Source organism: Tenrec ecaudatus, chromosome 1 (assembly GCF_050624435.1).
Source record: "Tenrec ecaudatus isolate mTenEca1 chromosome 1, mTenEca1.hap1, whole genome shotgun sequence".
Lineage (NCBI taxonomy): Eukaryota > Metazoa > Chordata > Mammalia > Afrosoricida > Tenrecidae > Tenrec > Tenrec ecaudatus.
Genome location: NC_134530.1, coordinates 32490727 through 32511852, shown reverse-complemented (window position 1 = coordinate 32511852; position 21126 = coordinate 32490727). Strand labels below are relative to the sequence as shown.

At 40.4% G+C, this 21126-nt stretch overlaps 1 protein-coding gene across 5 annotated transcripts in view; it reads left to right on the top strand.

The window, feature by feature from the left end:
• The window catches only part of RERE (arginine-glutamic acid dipeptide repeats), a 535168-nt gene that overhangs the window by 336779 nt on the left and 177263 nt on the right, over nucleotides 1-21126 (top strand). Inside the window, exon 1 of one of the 5 annotated variants that reach the window (XM_075550661.1) lies at nucleotides 2706-2840. The exons of the other annotated variants lie outside the window; for them this stretch is intronic. Within the exon in view, the coding sequence (XP_075406776.1) occupies nucleotides 2713-2840 (128 nt within the window). The 5' untranslated portion in view covers nucleotides 2706-2712. Of the gene's footprint in view, nucleotides 1-2705; nucleotides 2841-21126 lie in introns of those variants that run through there. 5 annotated transcript variants of the gene reach the window in all.

Here is a 21126-nt window from a genome sequence, read left to right as displayed (position 1 = left end):
CACAGTTACCCTGGCCTTGTTTTAGCAAATGCCGTTGAATCAATTTGACTTATGTGTTCCATCTGGAGAAGTTTATGTGTGTGCTGTTGCCATTTGTGTTGTTGAAAAAGATGTCTATGGTGAAGTTGTTGATCTAAAAATTTCTATCATGCTGTACTCAGCTTTGTTTCTATTAACAAGATCATATTTTCTAACTACCTCTTCTTTTTTGTTTCCATCTTTGAATTCCAATCACCAGTAATTACCAATGCATCTTGATTGCGTGTTTGATCAGTTTTCAACTGAAGACATTGATAGGAGTCTTCAAATTTTCCTTCAATAGTTTTTGTGGTTGATGCATGAATTTTGAATAATAATTGTATTTCAAGACAGGTCTTAAAATGTTTTTTACAATGAATGAAATACCATTCCTCTTGATTGTGCTATTCCCCATTATAGTAAACCATATGATTTCCCAGTTGAAAATGACCAATAACAGTCGTTTCCAGCTTACTAAAGCCTAGGATGTCAATCTTTATGCATTTCATTTTTGGCAATTTCCAATTTGCTTAGATTCATACTTTGAACATTTCAAGTTCCAGTTGCTAGTCCATTTCTGCAGTCGATTCTTCTCCTCTTGTGTGCCCTACTAGCCAATGAAGGTCCGGAAGCCTCTATCCTTACAGGCTTTACTTGCGTCATATCATTATGGTCAACTCTACTTTGAGAAGGCTGCACTTCAGTCATTCTTTGAGTGCCTTCTGGCCCGAGGGGTTCATCTGGCACTATTGAAATGGCTAGTAGTTTGTTTTTCTTACTTGCTATTGCTAGTACAATGACCATTTTAATTCTGTGTCCATGTTCCTATGGTTTACTGAGCACTGATAAATTCACTAAAATTACTATTTTATATAGATTGCTTTTTCAAATGAACAATTTCTATGCAAAAGAAAAGAAGGAAATATTTTGAAAGGAAACATTTAGTAATATAATTTTATTTGGCTATGTTCTAAAATTCAGTTGCTTTTTTTTTTTTTTTAATTTTAAACAAAGTATTTGCCTCTGGATTGTTTTCTAGTCATAACAGTTCTGGGAAACATATCATCTTATATGCCAATAAGGGACAACATTTTTTTTGGGTGTTGGGTCAAATGTAAAGCTATTTAGAGTATATTTGACATTTTATGTGTTTTATAAATTATGTTTTCAATAATATAAGAGCTATTTTATTTTGAATCTCAACATTTAGATCATTTGATAACATAGACAAGTGTATGAAGGAAATGGGTGACCTCTGGAGTTAGCTAGGATTTTGTAGGGTACTTGAGTATTCTTTTAAACAAGTTTTAAACTTTTTGCACACCATTACGTATCTGGGACAGAGATTTGACACTGCTCTTTTCCTATTTTATGTTCGTTTTTCTACTTCTCAGAGACTCATAATTCTTCCTTTTCCTTTTAAATTATAGCTAAGTAATAATAAAGAACATTGCCTGTAGAAACTTGCAAATAGAAACTATGTGTACAGATCCCAAACTAGGGTTTCTAAGATATCTGACAGTCTAGTCAGTTTGCCTTTTGTTGGTTAGGTGGAAGTCGTGAGAAGGTATAGAATGTGTTGTTAAGGATATTAGTAGAAAATGTCTTCGTTGATGCTCTGTGGACAGTGTAAACATTTACTAGTGCTGAGTATGGCTGTGATGGTGTGTCATTATATACCTGACCTTAGACATCTTTTCAGAGTATACTTTCAATGTGTTTAGTTTTCAGAGTAAATAAACCCAAGGATCCGACTGGTGGTTACGTGCTTGGCTGCTGACCAAAAGGTCAGTTTGAACCCACCAGTCGCGTTGCAGGAGAAAATGTGGCAGTGTGCTTCTGTCAAGACTTGCAACTTTAGACGCCCCACAGGACAATCATCTGTCCTGTGATTCAGAATCAGCTAGATTGCAGTGGGTTGGGTCCTTTGATTGGAACTTCTTACAGATTATTAGAAGTACACCCTTCACATTAGACATACCTCTTGGCTACTGTTACTTTAAGAAGTATGTGCTTATTATTTTTGGGGAGACATTAGCACTTTTTTCCACCGGCTGTTTGTCTAAAACACAGTGTTCTGTCTTTGGGTACCCTGCACACCGTATCCTCTGTGCTAACTTTGTCCTGTGTGAAAATACAGTGCACTCGAGAGCTTTGCCAGGATGGGTTGCATGATCTTTTAAAAGTTTTCAGAAACAATTGAACAGTTAGCCCTATTAAGTTCCTTTTAATTAGTGTTTAACTGTCTTTTATTTCTGTTAATTAATTGCATTGTGGTCATTCCTATCACTGTCTTTTCATTAAATTCTTTCTCTGAGAACTTGCCATTTAAAACCACCATTTATTTGGAACAAAAGAAGGAAACTTGCTGTGGTCTTGACAGAGCAGGGCATGTAGCTGTGGCCTGGCCTGCAGACTTGCCCGTGTTGGCCGTCTGGGATCCCCTTGTGAAGGCCCCACTTCCCTGCACACTAGCTTGGTATGCAGGGAGAAGCTGCAGAGTCTGTTGGCTGGGCTTTATTTACGGAAACAGCAGGGTTGAGATTGATTGCGTTGTGAGACAGTGTATGGATGAGGGAGGGTCACAGCACATGCTCAGTCCTGTCAGTGTGAGGGGGAAGTTTCTGCGTTCTGCGTGAAGGCTTAGGTCATAGCACAAGCTCCGTGCAAGCTCTATGAGGTCTCTCAGACTGCATGTGCCTCCATTTTGAGGTGTTAGAGTGGAAAAAGGGCAGAGTTGTAGCAGTAAGTATAGGTACAGCAATACATCTAGATTCACGAGAGCCTCTGCTAGTCATGGATGATCCATTCAGCCCCTGCAGGTAGGCACTCTCTCTCCAGCCTCTCTGAAACAGTGACTTGGGTGACGGTTCTTGCTGCTCTTTCTCACTTCTGAAAATGTTTATGGATCGTTTCATCATTCATAGTGCATGTTCCTAAAACCTTTCATTCATCCCTGGCTGGCGGCATAGGTGATGTTGGGAAGCATGAAAGCAGAGCCAAAAAAAGGGGAACCTAAGAGACGCATGAAGCCAAACATAGACTGCAAAGCTTTGCTCTTCCCTCACCTCATCCTTTCCTGGTGGTGTTTTAACCTGAGGTGTGCTGGAGGCATACTGCCGAGCTTGCAGGGAAACCTGCAGGTTGCCCATCACCTGTGCAGCAGGCAGGGACTGCTTAGACCTGTGAGCAGCTCTGTTTGGATGTTTAGGAAGGGTGGTAGGTGGGCAGCTATTGGTTGCTTTGAAGGTGGGTGGAACTTGTGATTGAGAGCCTGTTTGCTAGAGCAAATTATAATTCTTGTGATTTTTTTTCTTCCTGAAGTCTGAAGAGGAAATAGTGTGCATGATATGACATATGCAGAGAGCTGATGTAGATTTTAGTTAGAACAATGTCATCTTAAAATGGATTAAATAAAAAGTAAAATATATGTCCCATCAGTTCGTTCTGTCTGCTGCTTCAGAAGGACGATATCCCTTCTTCTTTTTGGAGTTTACTGTAAAATTTCCAAACAATCAAAAATGTTTGTTATTATGCCCTGACTTTGATGTTTTTAAAGTTGAGGTTGAGGTTCCAGGTTTTGGGGGAGTTATTTATTTGTTTTTGTTGTGGTTTGAACAGAACACATTTGCTATGTAGCTTGTGGATTCTGAAGGAGAGGGATGAAAGAGTAGTTGATGCCTGGGAAGCCAGAGACTTCCTTGCCAGGACCAAGTCTGGTACCCGAGCTCTATTTGATGGGCCTGGCACTGGTCTTTTCAAAGAAGGGGAATTGATTGGAAGTTAACATTTTGTGAGTCATGTTTACAGAGAGGCTCAAACTATGGCCATGGCTAACTTCAGGAGACTGAACAAGCAGATTCAGGACAAGGGAAATTTTTGAAATGATATTAATTACTTTTTTATTTTATGTCCCCACTTTTCTTTTGACAAAGGTTTTTGAAGTGGCAGTCGAGTTTTGTGCCTTTGGGATAGTGAAAGCATATTTAGACAAATATGCAACTGGGAAAACCCTCATAAGAGAAGGAAGAAATGTACTGTGTTGATGATATAAGAAGAATGGTTCATATAAGCTTCTAGTTGTATAAAGCTGCTCATTGCCAGCTTTTGTCTGAGGAGACTCCTCGTTTTGTGGAAAGCTTTTAGAAAAGATCTAGAACCCAAACCAAACCCACTGCCTTTGAGTCAGTTTTCTGACTCATAGCACTACATAGGACAGGGTAAAACTGCCCCTCTGGGTTTCTGAGACTGTAAATCTTTCCCAGAAAGCTTCATCTTCCCCCCCATGAGCAGCTAGTGGTTTTGAACTGCTGACCTTGCGGTTAAGCAGCTCAACACATAACCCACTATGCCACCAGGGTTACTTGAGCCATATTTTCTGTGAACAGAATCCACCAAGGTTATCCTTCCTGTCCTTAGAAAGGATAACCTTGGTGGATTCTATTCACAGAAAATAGTGCTGAACTATAATCTTAACTTCTAAGAAGATACCTTTGGGGTTGTGATAAGGACATAAATTATACGGGCATAATTTTGGATGAGTTAAATTTATTATTGTGTTGTATGTGTGTATTGTTCCAGTTCACTTTTTCATTCACATGAGATCTCTGTTTCCTTGACGACTATTTTGACAGTTTGGGGTAAGTATTCTCTTTGCCCATATCACATAGTGTCTTATCCTACTCCAGTTAGAAGCAGTATATACTTTTACTTTGTGCTTCTTTCACGTAGTCTAAAACTAGCCTTTCTCTAGAAAGCTCGAAAGAACTGGGTGCTGAAGCACCTTCACGTGTGGGATCAGTGCAGGACTCGGTTGCTGGCTCCAGGGGAAAACCTAGTGCTTGAATAAACAGGACATCTGTTAGGAAAATTGTTATGAAAGTGGCTTTCTGTTGTAGAATCAGTACAACTCCTTGAACTTAAGTTGTTCTCTTGAACATAGTGGGACTATGGGTCAGAACCAACTCCACAGCACCTAACAACAAACTTGTCTCATTTGACCCAGAGTACAGGAAGCTGTGGGCATAGCTGAGTCTCCCCCCTAGATCAGGTTCTCCCTGCAGACTTGGTGGTCTGGGCCTGGTGTAGTAGAAATCTGGGTTGATGGTGCTTTGGTTCAGCTGTCTGTTTTGATGGTGAGGACTTGTGCTTATTGACTGATTTGAGGGGGATCTTCGATCAGGAGTGGGAGTCTGTTGATTTGCAAATCCAATGAAGTCAGACACTAGAACTATTTTGGGGGGTGATTGCGTTTGTATTTTCCTGTGTTGAGAAAATATATTTCGATTGTTGTTTGCTGACCAACCATCTTCTGCTCTGAAGATAAATTAACAGCCAGCAAGAACCTGTTCTCTTGGTTGGTGAAGTTATTAGAATCTTTGTAGCTTGGATACTGTTGGTGGTGTTGGGGTGGGGTGGGGTGGGGTAGGGTGGTGGGGACGACCGTAAAACGTAATTGCCATTTTGACTCATATGGATCCCATCGGGCATCGTAGAGCTGCCCCTTTGAGTTTCCTGTAAACCTTTACAGGAGCAGAAAGTCTAATCTTTCTCCTGTGTAGAATGGCTGGCTGATTTTAATTGCTGACCTTGCAGTTAGCAGACCAACATAAGACTCACTACCTCTTCATTGCTAATTGCTCCCCTCCTATTCTGCTTCAGAGGATTAGGGATGTTGATGATTATGGAAAGTATATTTGAAATCATAAAGCTAGAGCACATTCTTAATTATATCATTGTTAGGTGCTATTGAGTAGGTTCTGACTCAAAGCAACCCTGTGTAGTGTAAAACGGAACACTGCCTGGTCCAGCTCCATCATCTCAGCTATATTATTTGAGCTCATTGTTACAACCACTGTGTTAGTCTATCTCATTGAGGATTTCCCTCTTTATTTCTTACCCTCTACTAAGCAAGGTGTCTTTCTCTAGGAACTGGTCTCTTGAAAACATGTCCAATGTACATGATACTTTGTTTATAAGTAGCCATCTGGTTGTACTTGGCTTCCAAGACAGATTTGTTCTTCTGGCAGTTCATGGTACTTCACAGTATTCTTCATGAGGACGAATTCATATGCATCAATTCTTGTGTGGTTTTCCTTAACCACTATCCTACTTTCATGTGTTTATGAAGCAATTGAAAACACCATGGCATGGGTCAGTGACATTCTTACTTCTCAGTGTTTTAAAGAGGTGTGGTGCAACACATCTGCCAGTGCAGTGCATCATTTGATTTCTTTGTTTCTTTTATTAAAAAATCATTTTATTGGGGCCTCTTACAACTCATACATTCCAGACATCAATTGTATCAAGCCTATTTGTATATAAGTTCATTTGATTTCTTGACTGTTGTGTGGCAGTAGGTTTGACTTCCATGTTGATTTTGGATCCAAGAAAAATGATCCTTGGCAACTTTAGTCTTTATGTCATTTATCATAAAGTCTATTGTTCCACTTGTAAAAATTTTAAATTTTTTTTACTTGGAGTTGCATCCATACTGAAAGCTTCATTGCTTTGTAATAGATATGGCCCTTTTCTTTCTCAGCTGCGTATAAAAGGTTAAACCATAGCCCAGTTCTTTTTGGTTACAATGGGGTCCTTTTAACCCAGCATTCTCCCTAAAATTAATAGTGCTGACTGAAAAACAGAAACAACCAAATAGAAAATAAAAGTTCTACAATCATTACCCTCTATTGCATTTTCATTATCATTGTATTTCAAATTTTGAATCAGACTGAAGTTGAATTTTACATTTAAAATGTGCCTTTTTCAACATAAAGTTTGCCGGGTCTGTCATTGATCGAAAGTGTCGAGATGACCCAGTTTTGTTCAGTTGACCCTGCATTAATAATTACCTTATAGCCTAGCTCTGCGTTTGATGACTTCCTAAACTTTGGTCTCTGGTGTGATAACTTATGTATGGGAAGACTCATGCACCTAAGCTTCAGTTTTCCTTTTCAGGTTTACTTTTTGGTCATTATTGAACTGAATCTGTTTCCCACCAGTGATGCATACTAAAGCTATTTTTTAAAGGAACTGATAGCAAGAATAAGAAGGCAGAAATTACTGGTGAAAGGCATGTACTTATGTAAATGTATTTATATATGATGATGGGGAAATAGATCTATGTGAAGATGTTTTTAGGTTTAATATTAAGGTAGTGGATGTACATTGGGCCTCCACTCAAGTACTCCTTCAATGCAAGAATATTTTGTTCTATTAAACTGGCATTCCATGATGCTCACCTTCTCAACACAGTCACTGAAGAAAAAGCAGGTGCATAAGCAAATGTGATGAAGAAAACTGATGGAGCCCAGCTATCAAAAGATATAGTGTCTAGGTTCTTAAAAACTTGAAGGCAAACAAGCGGCCATCTACCTCAAAGCAACAAAGCCCACATGGAAGAAGCACACCAGCCTGTGTAATCATGAGGTGTTGAAGGGATCAGGTATCAGGCATCAAAGAACAAAAAAATCATATCATTGTGAATGGGGGAGAGTGTGGAGTGGGGACCCAAAGCCCATCTGTAGGCAACTGGATATCCCCTTATGGAGTGGTTGTGGGGAAGAGCCTAGCCAGTCAGGGTGCAGTGTAGCAACGATGAAACATACAACTTTCTTCTAGTTCTTAAATACTTCCTTCTCCCCTCCCCCCACTATCATAATCCCAATTCTACCGTATAAATCTAGCTAGACCAGAGGATGTACAGTGGGTACAGATAGGAACTGGAAACACAGGGAATCCAGGACCATGGTGAGAGTGGCAATACCGGAGGGTGCAAGGAGAGTCGGGTAGAAAGGGGGAACTGATTACAGGGATCTACATATATCCTCCTCCCTAGGGGACGGACAACAGAAAAGTGAGTGAGTGGAGACATCGGACAGTGCAAGATATAACAAAATAATAATTTATAGATTATCAAGGGTTCATGAGGGAGGGGGTAGCGGAGAGGGAGGGGGAAAATGAGGAGCTGATGCCAGAGGCTTAAATGGAGAGCAATTTTTTTGAGACTGATGAGAGCAATGAATGTACAAGTGTGCTGTACACAATTGATATATGTATGCATTATGATAAGAGTTGTATGAGCCCCAGTAAAATGATTAAAGAAAAAAAGAAATGCTAAATAAGAATCAGGACTGTTTAAAAAATGCATGATAAAAAAAGAAATTACTGGTGAAATTTAAAGCTGTATATACACTCATGGGTCTCCTTCTAAATAAGCACAGATAATTGATAATTGCCTTTATTTAGAAGTTTCTCGTATAGGGGAGGGTTCAGGTACTTGAACATATGCTTTAAGCAAATCTGTATACTCTATGGTACTTTGGGTCTAGTTTAATTCAACTGGGATATTTAGACATTATTTCTACCAAGATTTTTTGAAGTATGCATTTCCTTGTCATTGTTTGATTTATTGTTTGTCTGTATTAGGTTTTAAGTTTCTGGGGTGGGGAAGATATCTTTCCTGGGAGCCATAGTTTCCGCCAAATAGGCATGTGGTATATATAAGAATTAGTCAAAAAGTATTGCTGCCGGGGGATTTTCAGTTTATACACGCACAGATTTACTGCAATAAAATGTGTTTAAGTATGTCTCTGTAACCTGTAGAAGGCTGCAGGCAAAGTTCCCTCACAAGTATCCTTGCCTTAGTCTCATTAGAGTGCCTTAGAATCGATTACAAGAATTTACATATAACCTCCTCCCTAGGGGATGGACAACAGGACAGTGGGTGAAGGGAGACATCTAAGATATGACAAAATAACAATGATTTATAAATTATCAAGGGTTCATGAGGGAGGAGAGAGATGGGAGGGAGGGAGAAATGAGCTGATAGAAAGCAAATGTTTTGAGAATGATGATGGCAACAAATGTACAAATTGCTTGAAACAATGGAAGTATGTATGGATTGTGATAAGAATTGTATGAGGCCCCAATAAAATGATTTTTTAAACATCCAATCATGACATTGACTTAAAGACAAGACAGTTTGCACCAAAGATTTTTTAAATTGTGTCGATATACAAGCTCATTCTTCAAAGTTAGAAAAATCTGTCCTATGACAATTTCATTGGGACCCCATCCATGCTCCAGCCCTTTTCTTACCCCTGTAGATTTCATTTTGTTCCCCTATTCAAAGAATATATTAAATAAACATGCCAAAACTGCCAGTGTCAATCACGAGTACAGAGATGGAAACACTGGCTTCAGAACTGTATAGATCTAGATCATAGATGGAGGCTATGTTTATGTTTTTGTGTAATAACTGTTTCTGTGACTTTTACTTGCTTTTGTACCTGCTCAATAAGTGTATTGGCCATCTTTTCCCAAGGCAATAGAAAAGACTAGATTTGGGGACAGATGATGTGATTGGATTCAAAGTAAGATGCTGCATTGAACAAACTGTGACATTGGAAAAGTTGCCATCTTCCTAAGAACCTCAGATTACTCATCAGTCACACTGAAGACAAATAGTTGTTATAACGATTACATGAAAACAATGTGAAGGTGCTTGACATATAATTCCTCCGTACATTCTTGTCATTAATTCAAAGGCCACGTCTTCAGTCTCATGTAGATATGACAGTACACAAAGCATCAGCATTTTTATGGTGTATCTCAACCTAAGACAATAATTAGAAAACAAACAAAAACAACTAATGAATGAAATAGAGGAGAATGTTAATTTAATGTAATAAGGATACTCAAATGTGATTATGAAATAAAAATAATTACTCAAACAAAAAAGATAATTGGAATTATTTTAAGAATAAAGATAATTAAGTTAGTGACCATATGCTTAACTACCATTTATTGATCTTATGGTTTGGGATGTTTTGTTTTTCTTTAAATTTCTTAAAATAGTTTTTAAAAAGTTCTTCCACAAACTGTGTTGAGCATTAGATGCTGAGTTTTTCTGCCACTTAGAAGAGGGGGTCTCCCCCCCATGTCTTGCCTTCTAATTCACACCATTACTGTGAATAGGAGTAAGGTGATGATTATATTTTTAATAGCATTTCCCAGAGACTTCCCGGTGGGAACAAAGAGACTTCTTTACTAGTATGTTGTAGACCTGCTTACTTGGTCCAAAGCGTTTTCTGTCAGGGCATGCTTCATTCCTGTTCCTTGTGTATTTTGAATTCATTGTGCAGAAAGCCAGCAACATTTTAGTGAGCTTAATCATCAAAGACTGCTGCTGCTTTATAGATTGTTTTCATTCATAGTGGAATTTTTATAAGTTTTATATTCGTGTGTCCATTCTTGTATAAGACCTGGTGGTGAGAGCTCTTTCCTTCTCTGCCTCACGTGATTACATATGAGGAGCCCTGGTAGAATGTATATATTGGCAAATGTATTTTATGTTATTATGTAATAAAGAAAAATAAAGCATAAATTTAGACAATAGAACAAGGTCATTTATTGTAGCAATTTTGAAATTAGAGCTTTCTCACCAGTTAAAACATCTTTTAATCCTTTTTTCCTCCTCCTGAAACAAGACAGAATGTACACCTATTGCAGTTTAGTTAGTTCCAATTTATATATGTGTGTGTGTCAGAGAAGAATTGTACTCCATAGACTTTTCCAGTGGCTTTTTCGGAAGTATATCCCCAGACTTTTGTTTCAAGGGGCTTCTGGGTGGATTCCAACCACAAACCTTTTGGTTTGTACTACCACAGGGATCCTTTTTTCACATTCTCTCTTATGGAGGCCATATTTACAGACCATATTTACTGCATCTTAGTGTAACCATGGAAATATTTACTGGTTTTAAGTCAGTATCTAAATTTTTATTTGTAGACTCAAATTATACTTAAGGGGATCCACTGGCAGGACAGTTATTTCTGTAGAGGGAAAATTTTCTCTGTAATTAATTAACTGTGACCCTTTAGAAAGAATCTCTTTATTGCCTCAGGCCTTGGCTTCTTCCACTAAGTTAGTCCATCTTACATCAGAGAAAATTTAGGCTTTCATGATTCTCAATTTGGGGCAAGTTTCTGAGTTGACTGACGTGTCTGTATATGAAGCTGGAACATTAACTCTTTTGGTTGTTGATGGATTTTGTTTGTCCTTGGATTTTGTTGAAAGAATTTTGAATTTTGTTCCTGTTAGGCAGTTTCTCAAGCCTGTTTCAAATCCATTTTGCTTGAAGCTCTGGCCTTTGTTTTAGTAATCTTAATTTTGTAAGAAAGCCTTAAGTTGCTGTCTCTTGCTAAGCAATAGTTGAGTCTGAATATTGGAATTATTTATTCATTTAAAATATATTTGAGCTCTAGTATGTAGGGTTGAACTAAAAACCAGACTTGGACTCTACTTGTAAGATGCTTTCATTTGGAAGGCAAGCGAGTCACTGAAGGAAATCATATAAATAACTATAAAATGATGACTGTGATAAGGGTGGAAGGAAAGAAGAATGTTCCCCTGTTCTCACCTAGTGCTCACAGCTAGTAATAGTCTTGGCTGCTATGCAACAGGCACTGGGCTCATCGTTTCCACAGGTGCTCTTTCTTTTTAATCACTTTATTAGGGGCTCGTACAACTCTCATCACAACGCATGCATACATCCATTGTGTCAAGCACATTTGTACATTTGTTGCCATCATCATTCTTAAAACATTTGCTCTCCACTTAAGCCCCTGGCACCAGCTCCTCATTTTACCCCTTCCTCTCGGCTCCCTTCTCCTTCATGAGCCCTTGATAATTTTTAAATTATTGTGATATCTTACACTGTCTGGCGTCTCCCAGATGATCTTTTATTTTTGTAGTAACCCTACAAAGTAGTCGCCATAAACTCCGTTTTATAAATGAGAACACAGAAGCTCAGAGAAGTTAAAACAGTATTCCATACCATCATAATTACAACTAACAGAATCTTGGTAGTGAAATTTTTATCTAGGTTCAGTTGGCTCTGAAGTGCCTTTCCCTGAAAATCTGGATTCTCGTACACAGCAGCTCCTGCAGCCAGCAGCGGGTACCTACTTCATGGGGCATGCAGTGCTGAAGCCTGCTTCAGGAGCATCTGTTTGTACTGGATATGTGGGAGAACAGCCCATGTATACCTGTCATTTTACCAACCATGCTTTCAGTTGTGCCTCACAAGCCTTCATAAAAGAAATAATTCTGATAAATTGCTTTTTGATTTTTCTGACCATATAATGTGTTGGGTTTGGGACCCAGAGACTCTTACTTCTTTACAAATGAGCTAGTAACAGTATCATCTTTCTACTGATAATATGTTGGGCTTACTATTCAGCTTAGCACCCCTGGAAAAGATAAGAATTATTTACTGCCTGAGTTAGGGCCAGGAAGTCAGAGGGCCAGGAAAGAGGAAGTTTGCACAGTGAGCGGATTCATACATGACACCAACTACAGAGGTAGGGGTGGTGGTAGTGGTGGTGCTGACCTGAGAGTTGTCAGACTGAGCCCTTTGGAATTAGGAATTGGGCCACACACACACTGATGCTCTGCTGCTGGCGTGGGGGAAGGGCCCTACTCGGTCTGTCAGTGGTGGGCCCGTGGTCTCCTGTGTGCAGTAGTGTGTGTGTCTTCAGAAGCCCCCAGGTTTGACCAGTGTACTTCCTCATCTCCTTTGCATAGATACTGCTTTTCCCCTTTTGGTATTCAGTTGTAGCCTGCCTTCTCCTTTCTGTCCAGTCCCTATTTACTTCTTAGACTAAAACAGTTTCCATGGTAACGGGTTACTTTTCAAAGGGAACATCTTGTCATTTTATTTAATCCACTGCAGCTGAAGAGGATGAAATATTAAGTTGTAGTTGCTATGGATACTGCTTTGTTACATGTATATCAGATTTCATATACAATGAATTTCCTTAAAGTGTGTGTGTGTGTGCGTGTGTGTGTGTGTGTGTGTGTAAGTACTCAAGAAATAAACAGTGATTTACTAACTTTTCCCCCCCCCCCCATTTGGCTTCTGGGACTATTTTCTAAATTCTAAAGCAAAGATTTGTACTAGGGACTGAACCTAAGCTATTTTAAGAAACATTTATTTACACTTGGTTCAGAGAAATCCATTCTTTGCTTGGAAAAATGTTGACACATCTCAATTTGTGTGTGTGGTATACTTCAGAGTATAAGGATATTTCCAGAATCATGAGCCCATACCAGAAATTCTTACTACACACGGAAAAAGAAGCATACGACTTGGTGTTTAATGCTTTGAATCTCATTGCTTATCATCTGGGAAATGTTTGTTATTTAATCAGCTCTCTTTCTTTAACATCAGTTTGCCTGTAATATAACCTCAATTAACCTTGCACTTTGACTTTCAAACAAAAACAACTTTATTTTGGAATAATTATAGATTCACAGGGAGTTGCAAAAATATTAGAGATGTCCCATGTACTGTTGACTCACTCCGTCTTACTGGTTTCATCTTACATTAATTATAAGATCAGATCAGGATATTGTCATTGGCACATTGTGTATGTGTGCAGTTGTATGGGGTTTAATCACATGTAGAGATTTGTGTAACCATCACTGCAGTCAAGATACAGAACTGTTCTACCTTCACCAACCTCTGGCAACAATTAGTCTGTTCTCCCAACAAGTTGCTTCTGGATCTGTTCTGACTCATAGTGACCCCATGTGTTCATAGCAGAACTGCGCTCCATAGAGCTTCAGTGCCTGTGACCGTGTAGCAGTAGATTGCCAGGCCTCACTTATAGTGTCCTGAGTTGGACTTGATCCCCCAGTCTCTCTGTTTGTAGTCAGTGTTAACCAAATGCACCATCGAGGGAATTTCAATCTGATCTCCATCTCTATAATTGTGTCATTTCCCTAATGCTATGTAAACTAGCCTTTAACTTTTTAAAACAGTTTTATTGGCACTTTATCCACATACCATACAATTCAGTAGTTTAATCATATCAAGAAGAATTGCTTACAAAAAAGAGTTGTACAATCTTTACCACAATCATTTTTAGATGTTCTTTCCTTAATTCATGGCTTTTCTGTCTTTACTCAGACATAATATGTTAATTAAGCAGCACTGTCATAGTGGCACTGTGAGCTAAGCATTGGACTACTAACCACAAGGTCAGTGGTTGAAATCCACCAATCTCTCTGAGGGAGGAAGATACAATTGTCTATGTCTGTAAAGATGTACAGTCTCTGAACCCTAACTAGCAATTTTATTCTGTTAAATATATGATCACTATGAATCCGAATCAATTTGATGCCCACTGGGTTTAGTGGATTTTGCATTGGTAACAAAAATATTAATGGAATAGATAACGTACCTGGAAAATGAGATAATGCTGTAGTCAGCAGGAGCAGATAAACCTAGCATCACCTAGAATCAGATCTGTTTGAATTTTAGCCTGCAGTGGTAAAGTCTGGGATGCACAATAATAAGTGGTTCTTAAAATGGGGCTTGTAAACCCCATCAGTAATTTTGTTAAACCTCAACCTATGAGTTATATCTTTTGAATGTTCTGTGTGGCTCAGGGGAAGCGACATAAAAGACTTGTAGCGCATGCAGTAATGGTCTAAGGGGGGGCCTCTGCTTAATTGAAATATCACTTTTTCCCTTGAAACACTTCTCATTTGAAAATGTAACTGATAACTATTGTGATCTACTTGTTTTTTAATCCTCCCCTACCCCACCCCACCCCAAGACCAATGCATGATGATTCAAAATAATGCCTGGGAAGAAGACCCATTCAAGGGCGAGGCAGACGAGTGGATTTAAATACACCAGAGTGCAAAAAACCCGTTGACATATTGTAGATCACACTTCACAACATCTTTAAAAACCAAAACAACACCTTTTATGAATTGGATGTAGCAGATAGTCAATTTTACTTTCAACAAGTTTTTTCCACTCTTCCTTTGCAATACTCTCAGTGTACTATCATTTGTTTCCATCTTCCCTTGTTTTCATTTCTCCTTCATTCTCTCCTCTCTGAACTTTGTCCTTGGGTAAGCGCTATACTTACGATCTGCAGTGGTTACTTATTCTAACATGGGGTAAATTCACTTCCAGACCTAAAGGGATTCTATCAACAGCCATTTGAGCAGTAGGCCTGGTTTCTCATTTTTCCTCCCACTCTATCTAGGATCTTATGTGATGTTTTTCGGAGCAGTTGATGGAGTTCTTCTGGTCCATTGGTCCATTGAAGTGATTGTTTTCATGGGTCTTTTGATTGTCCTTATCCTCCCTTCCTCCTTCTAGTGAAAGACCTTGGATGACTGCTCAGGTTTTAGGACCCTAAGTTGCTCTTCACCAGGGTGGGATATAGTACATTATCTTTGTAAACTACTGTGTGTTATGTCAGTCGACCCTGATGTTCCCTAAGACTATGGCCCTTACCCTCTACACCAGTCAAACGACCCTTTCACAGGGCTCGCCTGTTTCATCACAGTAGCAAAATTACAGTGATGAAGTAGCAACAAAAATAGTTTTATGGTTGGGGGTGGGGGTCATCACACATGAGGAACTGTATTAAAGGGTCGTGGCATTAGGAAGGCTGAGAACCACTGCTCAGCAACTCATTCCCTCAAGGTGTTTGGTTGTATCAAAGTTGGTTTTTTTTTAATCATTTTATTGGGGGCTTGTACAATTCTTATCACAATCCATACATACATCGATTGTGTCAAGAACATATGTACATTTGTTACCCTCATCATTCTCAAAACATTTGCCTTCTACTTGAGCCCTTAATATCTGCTGCTCATTTCCCCCTCCCTCTCCACTCCCCCCACCCCATGAACCCTTCATCATTCATATATTATTATTATTTTGTCATATATGACACTGTCTGACATCTCCCCCTGCCCTCTTCTCTGCTGTCCCTCCCCCAGGGAGGATGCTATACGTAGATTACTGTAATCAATTCCCCCTTTCTACCCCACATTCTCTCTACCCTCCAGGCATCGCCATTCTCATCACTGGTCCTGGAGGAGTCCTCTGTCCTGGATTCCCTATGTTTCCAGTTGCTATCTGTACCAATGTACATCCTCTGGTCTAGCCAGATTGGTAAGGTAGAATTGCGATCATGATGGGGGGGGAGAAGTATTTAAGAACTAGAGGAAAATTATATATTTCATCGTTGCTACCCTGCACCCTGCCTGGTTCATCTCCTCCCCACAACCCCTCAGCAAGGGGTGTCCGGTTGGCTATCATTGGGCTTTGAGTCTCCACTCTGCACTCACCCACATTTTCAATGATATGATTTTTTTGTTCCTTGATGCTTAATACCTGATCCCTTCGATAGCTCGTGGTCACACAGGCTGGTGTGTTTCTTCCATGTGGGCTTTGTTGCTTCTGAGCTGTCTGCCCACTTGTTTATCTTCGAGCCTTTAAGACCCTAGATAGCTGGGCACCATCAGCTTTCTTCACCACTTTCGCTTATGCTCAGGTTTGTCTTCATTGATCCTATCAGGGAGGTGGGCACCCACTGATACGGTTTTTAGCTCTTTGATGTCTGATAACTGGTCCCTTCTGCACCTCGTGATCAGACCGGCTTGTTTGCTTCTTCCATGTGGGCTTTGATGCTTCTCAACTAGATGGCTGCTTGTATCAAAGTTTTTATCACTTTTCCCCTTTTAACGCATTAATGGATATGTCTTTAGTGAAGGAAAAGACACATACACATATATCCCCTATGAAACCTGCATATGTTCATGGGTACACTCCCAGTCTTCCCTCCATACCTGTTTAGCCTACCTACATCTACTTGTATATCACCACTATTGCAGGGTTTTGTGTATAGCATTCTTGGCCTCCGTTGCCTTTAACTCTTTGCAAACTTTCCAGTTCCCCTGCCTCCATCATTTTTTGCCATGCTCCCTCTTATTATATATTATAAATCATTTAAAAGAAACTTGTCTTTTGGTGTAGTATTAAAAAAATCTGTGATCATTAAAAGGCTATTAAAATATTCCTACCTTTCCCAATTATAGATCCGTGTGAGGCTGAATTGTCTTCATATACTTTAACAAAACTTCTTAAATGCAGCAGATTGAATGCTGAAACAGATAAGAGAATTCAAAGGAGACATAGACAAAATACACATGCAAAAATGGGAAACAAAGGGGCAGGAGGAGAGAGTGGAGCACAGCCTGGCCCACCAGGCCGTGATGATGATGTTCCTGAGTAGAGCAGCCAGTCCACAGAGAGAACAACATGGCTGGCCCTACTATGAGACATGATGCCCCTCAGTGACTAAGGGCGATACAGGGGACAGCACCGGAGACACAGTGTGGGAATTGCACCTGACCTGATCCCACCACACCGAGGCAAATCACTGGGGGAGTGCAGCGGAACAACAAGGGAATGGAGTGGCAAGGTCCCCAGGGAATGCTGAAAGTGGACTTTGGGGCCAGGGCGTGGTGCCCCAACAGACTGGACTGGAAAACGCTCCTAAGGGCCAGCAAACGATCCCTGAACTAACTACAAGCTTTTCTCTTGTGAACTGTTTTGTTCTGTTCTTTGTCAGTGGTTTGTTTTTGTTGTCTGGTTGTATACTGTTGCTTTGTTTTCCTCTGTCTTGTTTTCGTGCATGTTAGTGACTCCACAGGTCTGTCTGAATAGGACAGGCTGGATGAACTATCTGGAGGAAAAACAACGGGACCGACAGTTCCGGGGGGACTTGGGGTGGGGGAGTAGGGGGGGTAAGGAAGTGGTGTTAACAAACCCAGGGACAAGGGAAAAACATGGGACCCCAAATGGTAGAGAAGGGGGAGTGGCAGGCCTGGTGGGAAATGATCAAGGGTAAGGTTGCTTAGAGAAGAGGTATACTCTAGCCCAGGTGGCGATGAAGCATGGTAGTAGGGCAGGAGGAAGGTCAAGGGAGATGGAGGAAAGAGCTAGGAGTCAAAGGGCATTCATGGAGGTCTAGACAAAGACATGTACATGCAAATATATATAGGAGGATGGGGAAATAGATCTATGTGTCTATATTTATAGGTCAAGTATTAAGGTGGCGGAAGGACCTTGGGCCTCTACTCAAACACTCCCTCAATGCATGAATACCTTCTTTTATTAAATTGGAACTCTATGATGCTCACTCTCCCGACACAACGGCTGGAGCCAAAGTGGGTGAACAAGTAAATGTGGTGAAGAAAGCTGATGGTGCCCGGCTATCAAAAGAGATAGTGACTGGGGTCTTAAAGGCTTGAAGATAAACAAGCGGCCATCTAGCTCAGAAGCAACAAAGTCCACATGGAAGAACACACCAGCCTGTGTGATCGAGTGGTCCCAAAGGGATCAGTTACCAGGCATCAAAGAACAAAAAATCATATCATTGACTGCACACCTCCATGATAGGATCGCTGAAGACAAATGGGTGCATAAGCAAATGTGGTGAAGAAAGCTGATGGTGCCCGGCTATCAAAAGAGATAGTGTCTGGGGTCTTAAAGGCTTGAAGGTGAACAAGCAGCCATCTAGCTCAGAAGCAAATAAGCCTACATGGAAGAAGCACACCGGCCAGTGCGATCACGAGGTGCCAAGGGACCAGGTATAAGGCATCATGCAAAAAAAAAAAAAAAGATGTGTGTGTATGTGTGTGTATATATATATGTATGTGTATATATGTATATATATATATCATATTAAATGAAGGGGGAAGTGCAGAGTGGAGACCCAAGGCCCAAGTGTCGGCCAATGGAGATCCCCTCATAGAGGCGTTTAGGAGAGGAGATGGGTTAATTAGGGTGCGAGGTAGTACCGATGAAGAACACAGCTTTCCCCCAGATCCTGGATGCTTCCTCCCCCCAACTACCATGATCCGAATTCTACCTTGCAGGGCTGGATAGGACAGAGGCTGTACACTGGTACATATGAGGGTTGGAGGTACAGGGAATCCAGGGTGGATGATACCTTCAGGACCAAGGGTGTGAGGGACGATGCTGGGAGAGTGGAGGGTGAGTGGGTTGGAAAGGGGGAACTGATTACAAGGATCCACATGTGACCTCTTCCCTGGGAGAGGGACAGCAGAGAAGGGGGGAAGGGAGACTCCGGATAGGGCAAGATATGACAAAATAACGATGTATAAATAACCAAGGGCACATGAGGGAGGGGGGAAAGGAGAGGGAGGGGAAAAAAAAAGAGGACCTGATGCAAGGGGCTTAAGTGGAGAGCAAATGCCTTGAGAATGATTGGGGCAGGGAATGTATGGATGTGCTTTATAAAACTGATATATGTATGGATGGTGATAAGAGTTGTATGAGTCCCTAATAAAATGTAAAAAAAGAAAAGAGAAAAAAATGATTAGGGCAAAGACTGTACAGATGTGCTTTATACAATTGATGTATGCATATGTATGAACTGTGATAAGAATTGTATGAGCCCCTAATAAATTGTTAAAATTAAAAAAACAAAAGGGAAACAATGCCCCTATTTTTCAGAGTTTTTTTATTCAAAAATAGTTTCATAAAAACGTACATTATCCCTCTTCCGGAGACGCTGTATGGAGGCATTCAAAATGGTTCAGCGTCTGACCTACGGGCGTAGGCAGTCCTACAATACAGCCTCTAACAAAACTTGGCTGCCCCGAACTCCTGGTAACAGAATCGTTTACCTGTATACAAAGAAGGTTGGGAAAGCGCCGAAATCTGCATGTGGCATGTGCCCGGGCCGACTTCAATGATTCTGTGCTGTGAGACCCAAAGTTCTCATGAGGTTGTCCAAAAACAAAAAACATGTCAGTAGGTCTAATGGTGAGTTCATGTGCACTAAATGTGCCCGAGACAGGATCAAGATCAAGCGTGCTTTCCTTATTGAGGAGCGGACAATCATTGTGAAAGTGTTGAAGGCACAAGCAGAGTTAGAAAGCTAAATAAACACAAATGAAGCTTGTTTGAATTAAAAAAAACAAACATACATTTTGATGCCAGGGGCTTAAGTGGAGAGCATATGTTTTGAGAATGATGATGGCAATGAATGTACAAATGAGCTTTACACAATGGATGGATGTATAGATTATGATGAGTTGTATGTGCCCCAACAAAATGATTTTTTAAATGGGAAAAATACATTATCATGTAATGTGTTTTACTGCTTTTTTATTAATATCTACCTTGACATTTTTCATAAACATAACTTCTTATATTCTGAGTTCAGGAAGTTTGAGAATTGCTGTGTTAAGTAAAAGAAAAATATATCTTCATCATATGATTATTAAAAGTGTTTTCTAGAAGCTGTTGGTATTACATTTAAATAGTCATTTCTGGTGATTTTATCACTTCCTACCTCTTAGTAGGAATCACCGGAGGGTACAAATGGTTAACATGTTCAGCTGTAAACAAAAGGCTTGTTGGAAGAAAGGCCTGCTGATCTCCTTGTAGAAAATCAGTCCTTCACAACTGCATGGAGCACAGCTGTCCTTCACTGTGAATTGGAATGAACTTTGCACCAACTGGAGCTGGTAGAGTAGAGCTGGTCTAGAAATACTCATTTGACCACGTGACGACATGGCAGGAATGCTACCTGTGCCCTTCTCTGGCTGTACAAGGAAGACCGAGAAAGAACTCCACTCCAGCTGCAGGCTGATTGCCTCCAGGCAGAGGTCAGGCAAGCCCCCGTCCCCCTTCCTTCTTTACTCCAATCGGCTACCAGCCACCCCTCCTGTGGCGCTCCGCTTTTGATTATCTCTTGCCACAGAACTCACAGATGATGCTCATGATTACCAAGGACCCTTTGTTAGGAAAGCTACTATAGGTCAGGACGAGAAACCATTAAGGACACAGTCTTATCCATAGCACTGCTTCTTCTCAGCCAGCTTCACTCCCCTCCCACCTTCCTTCCCAGCGCCCTCCCTCTCTTACCTCTTCCTCAGCCTGTCAGCCCTGTGTCATTGCGCCACCAGTGGATCGGGCTCTGATGCTTCACAGAGGCTCCTCTTTCTTGGTGATTTTGGTATTCCTCTTTCTGCTCCTGAGATGCTGCACTCTGACACTCCGAGGAACAACAGAGCCGAGCTCCCATACCCCATTGGCTTGATGTGCTCAGTTAATTGGTGGGAGTAACAAAGACATAGAAGAGCCATTCCAAATAATTTCACTTCATCACACCAGGAAACTTTCATTTTGAGCTAAATATTTAACTGATAATGATGTAAAAATGAACTAGGATGCTTACTTTGTCCAAGAACGGA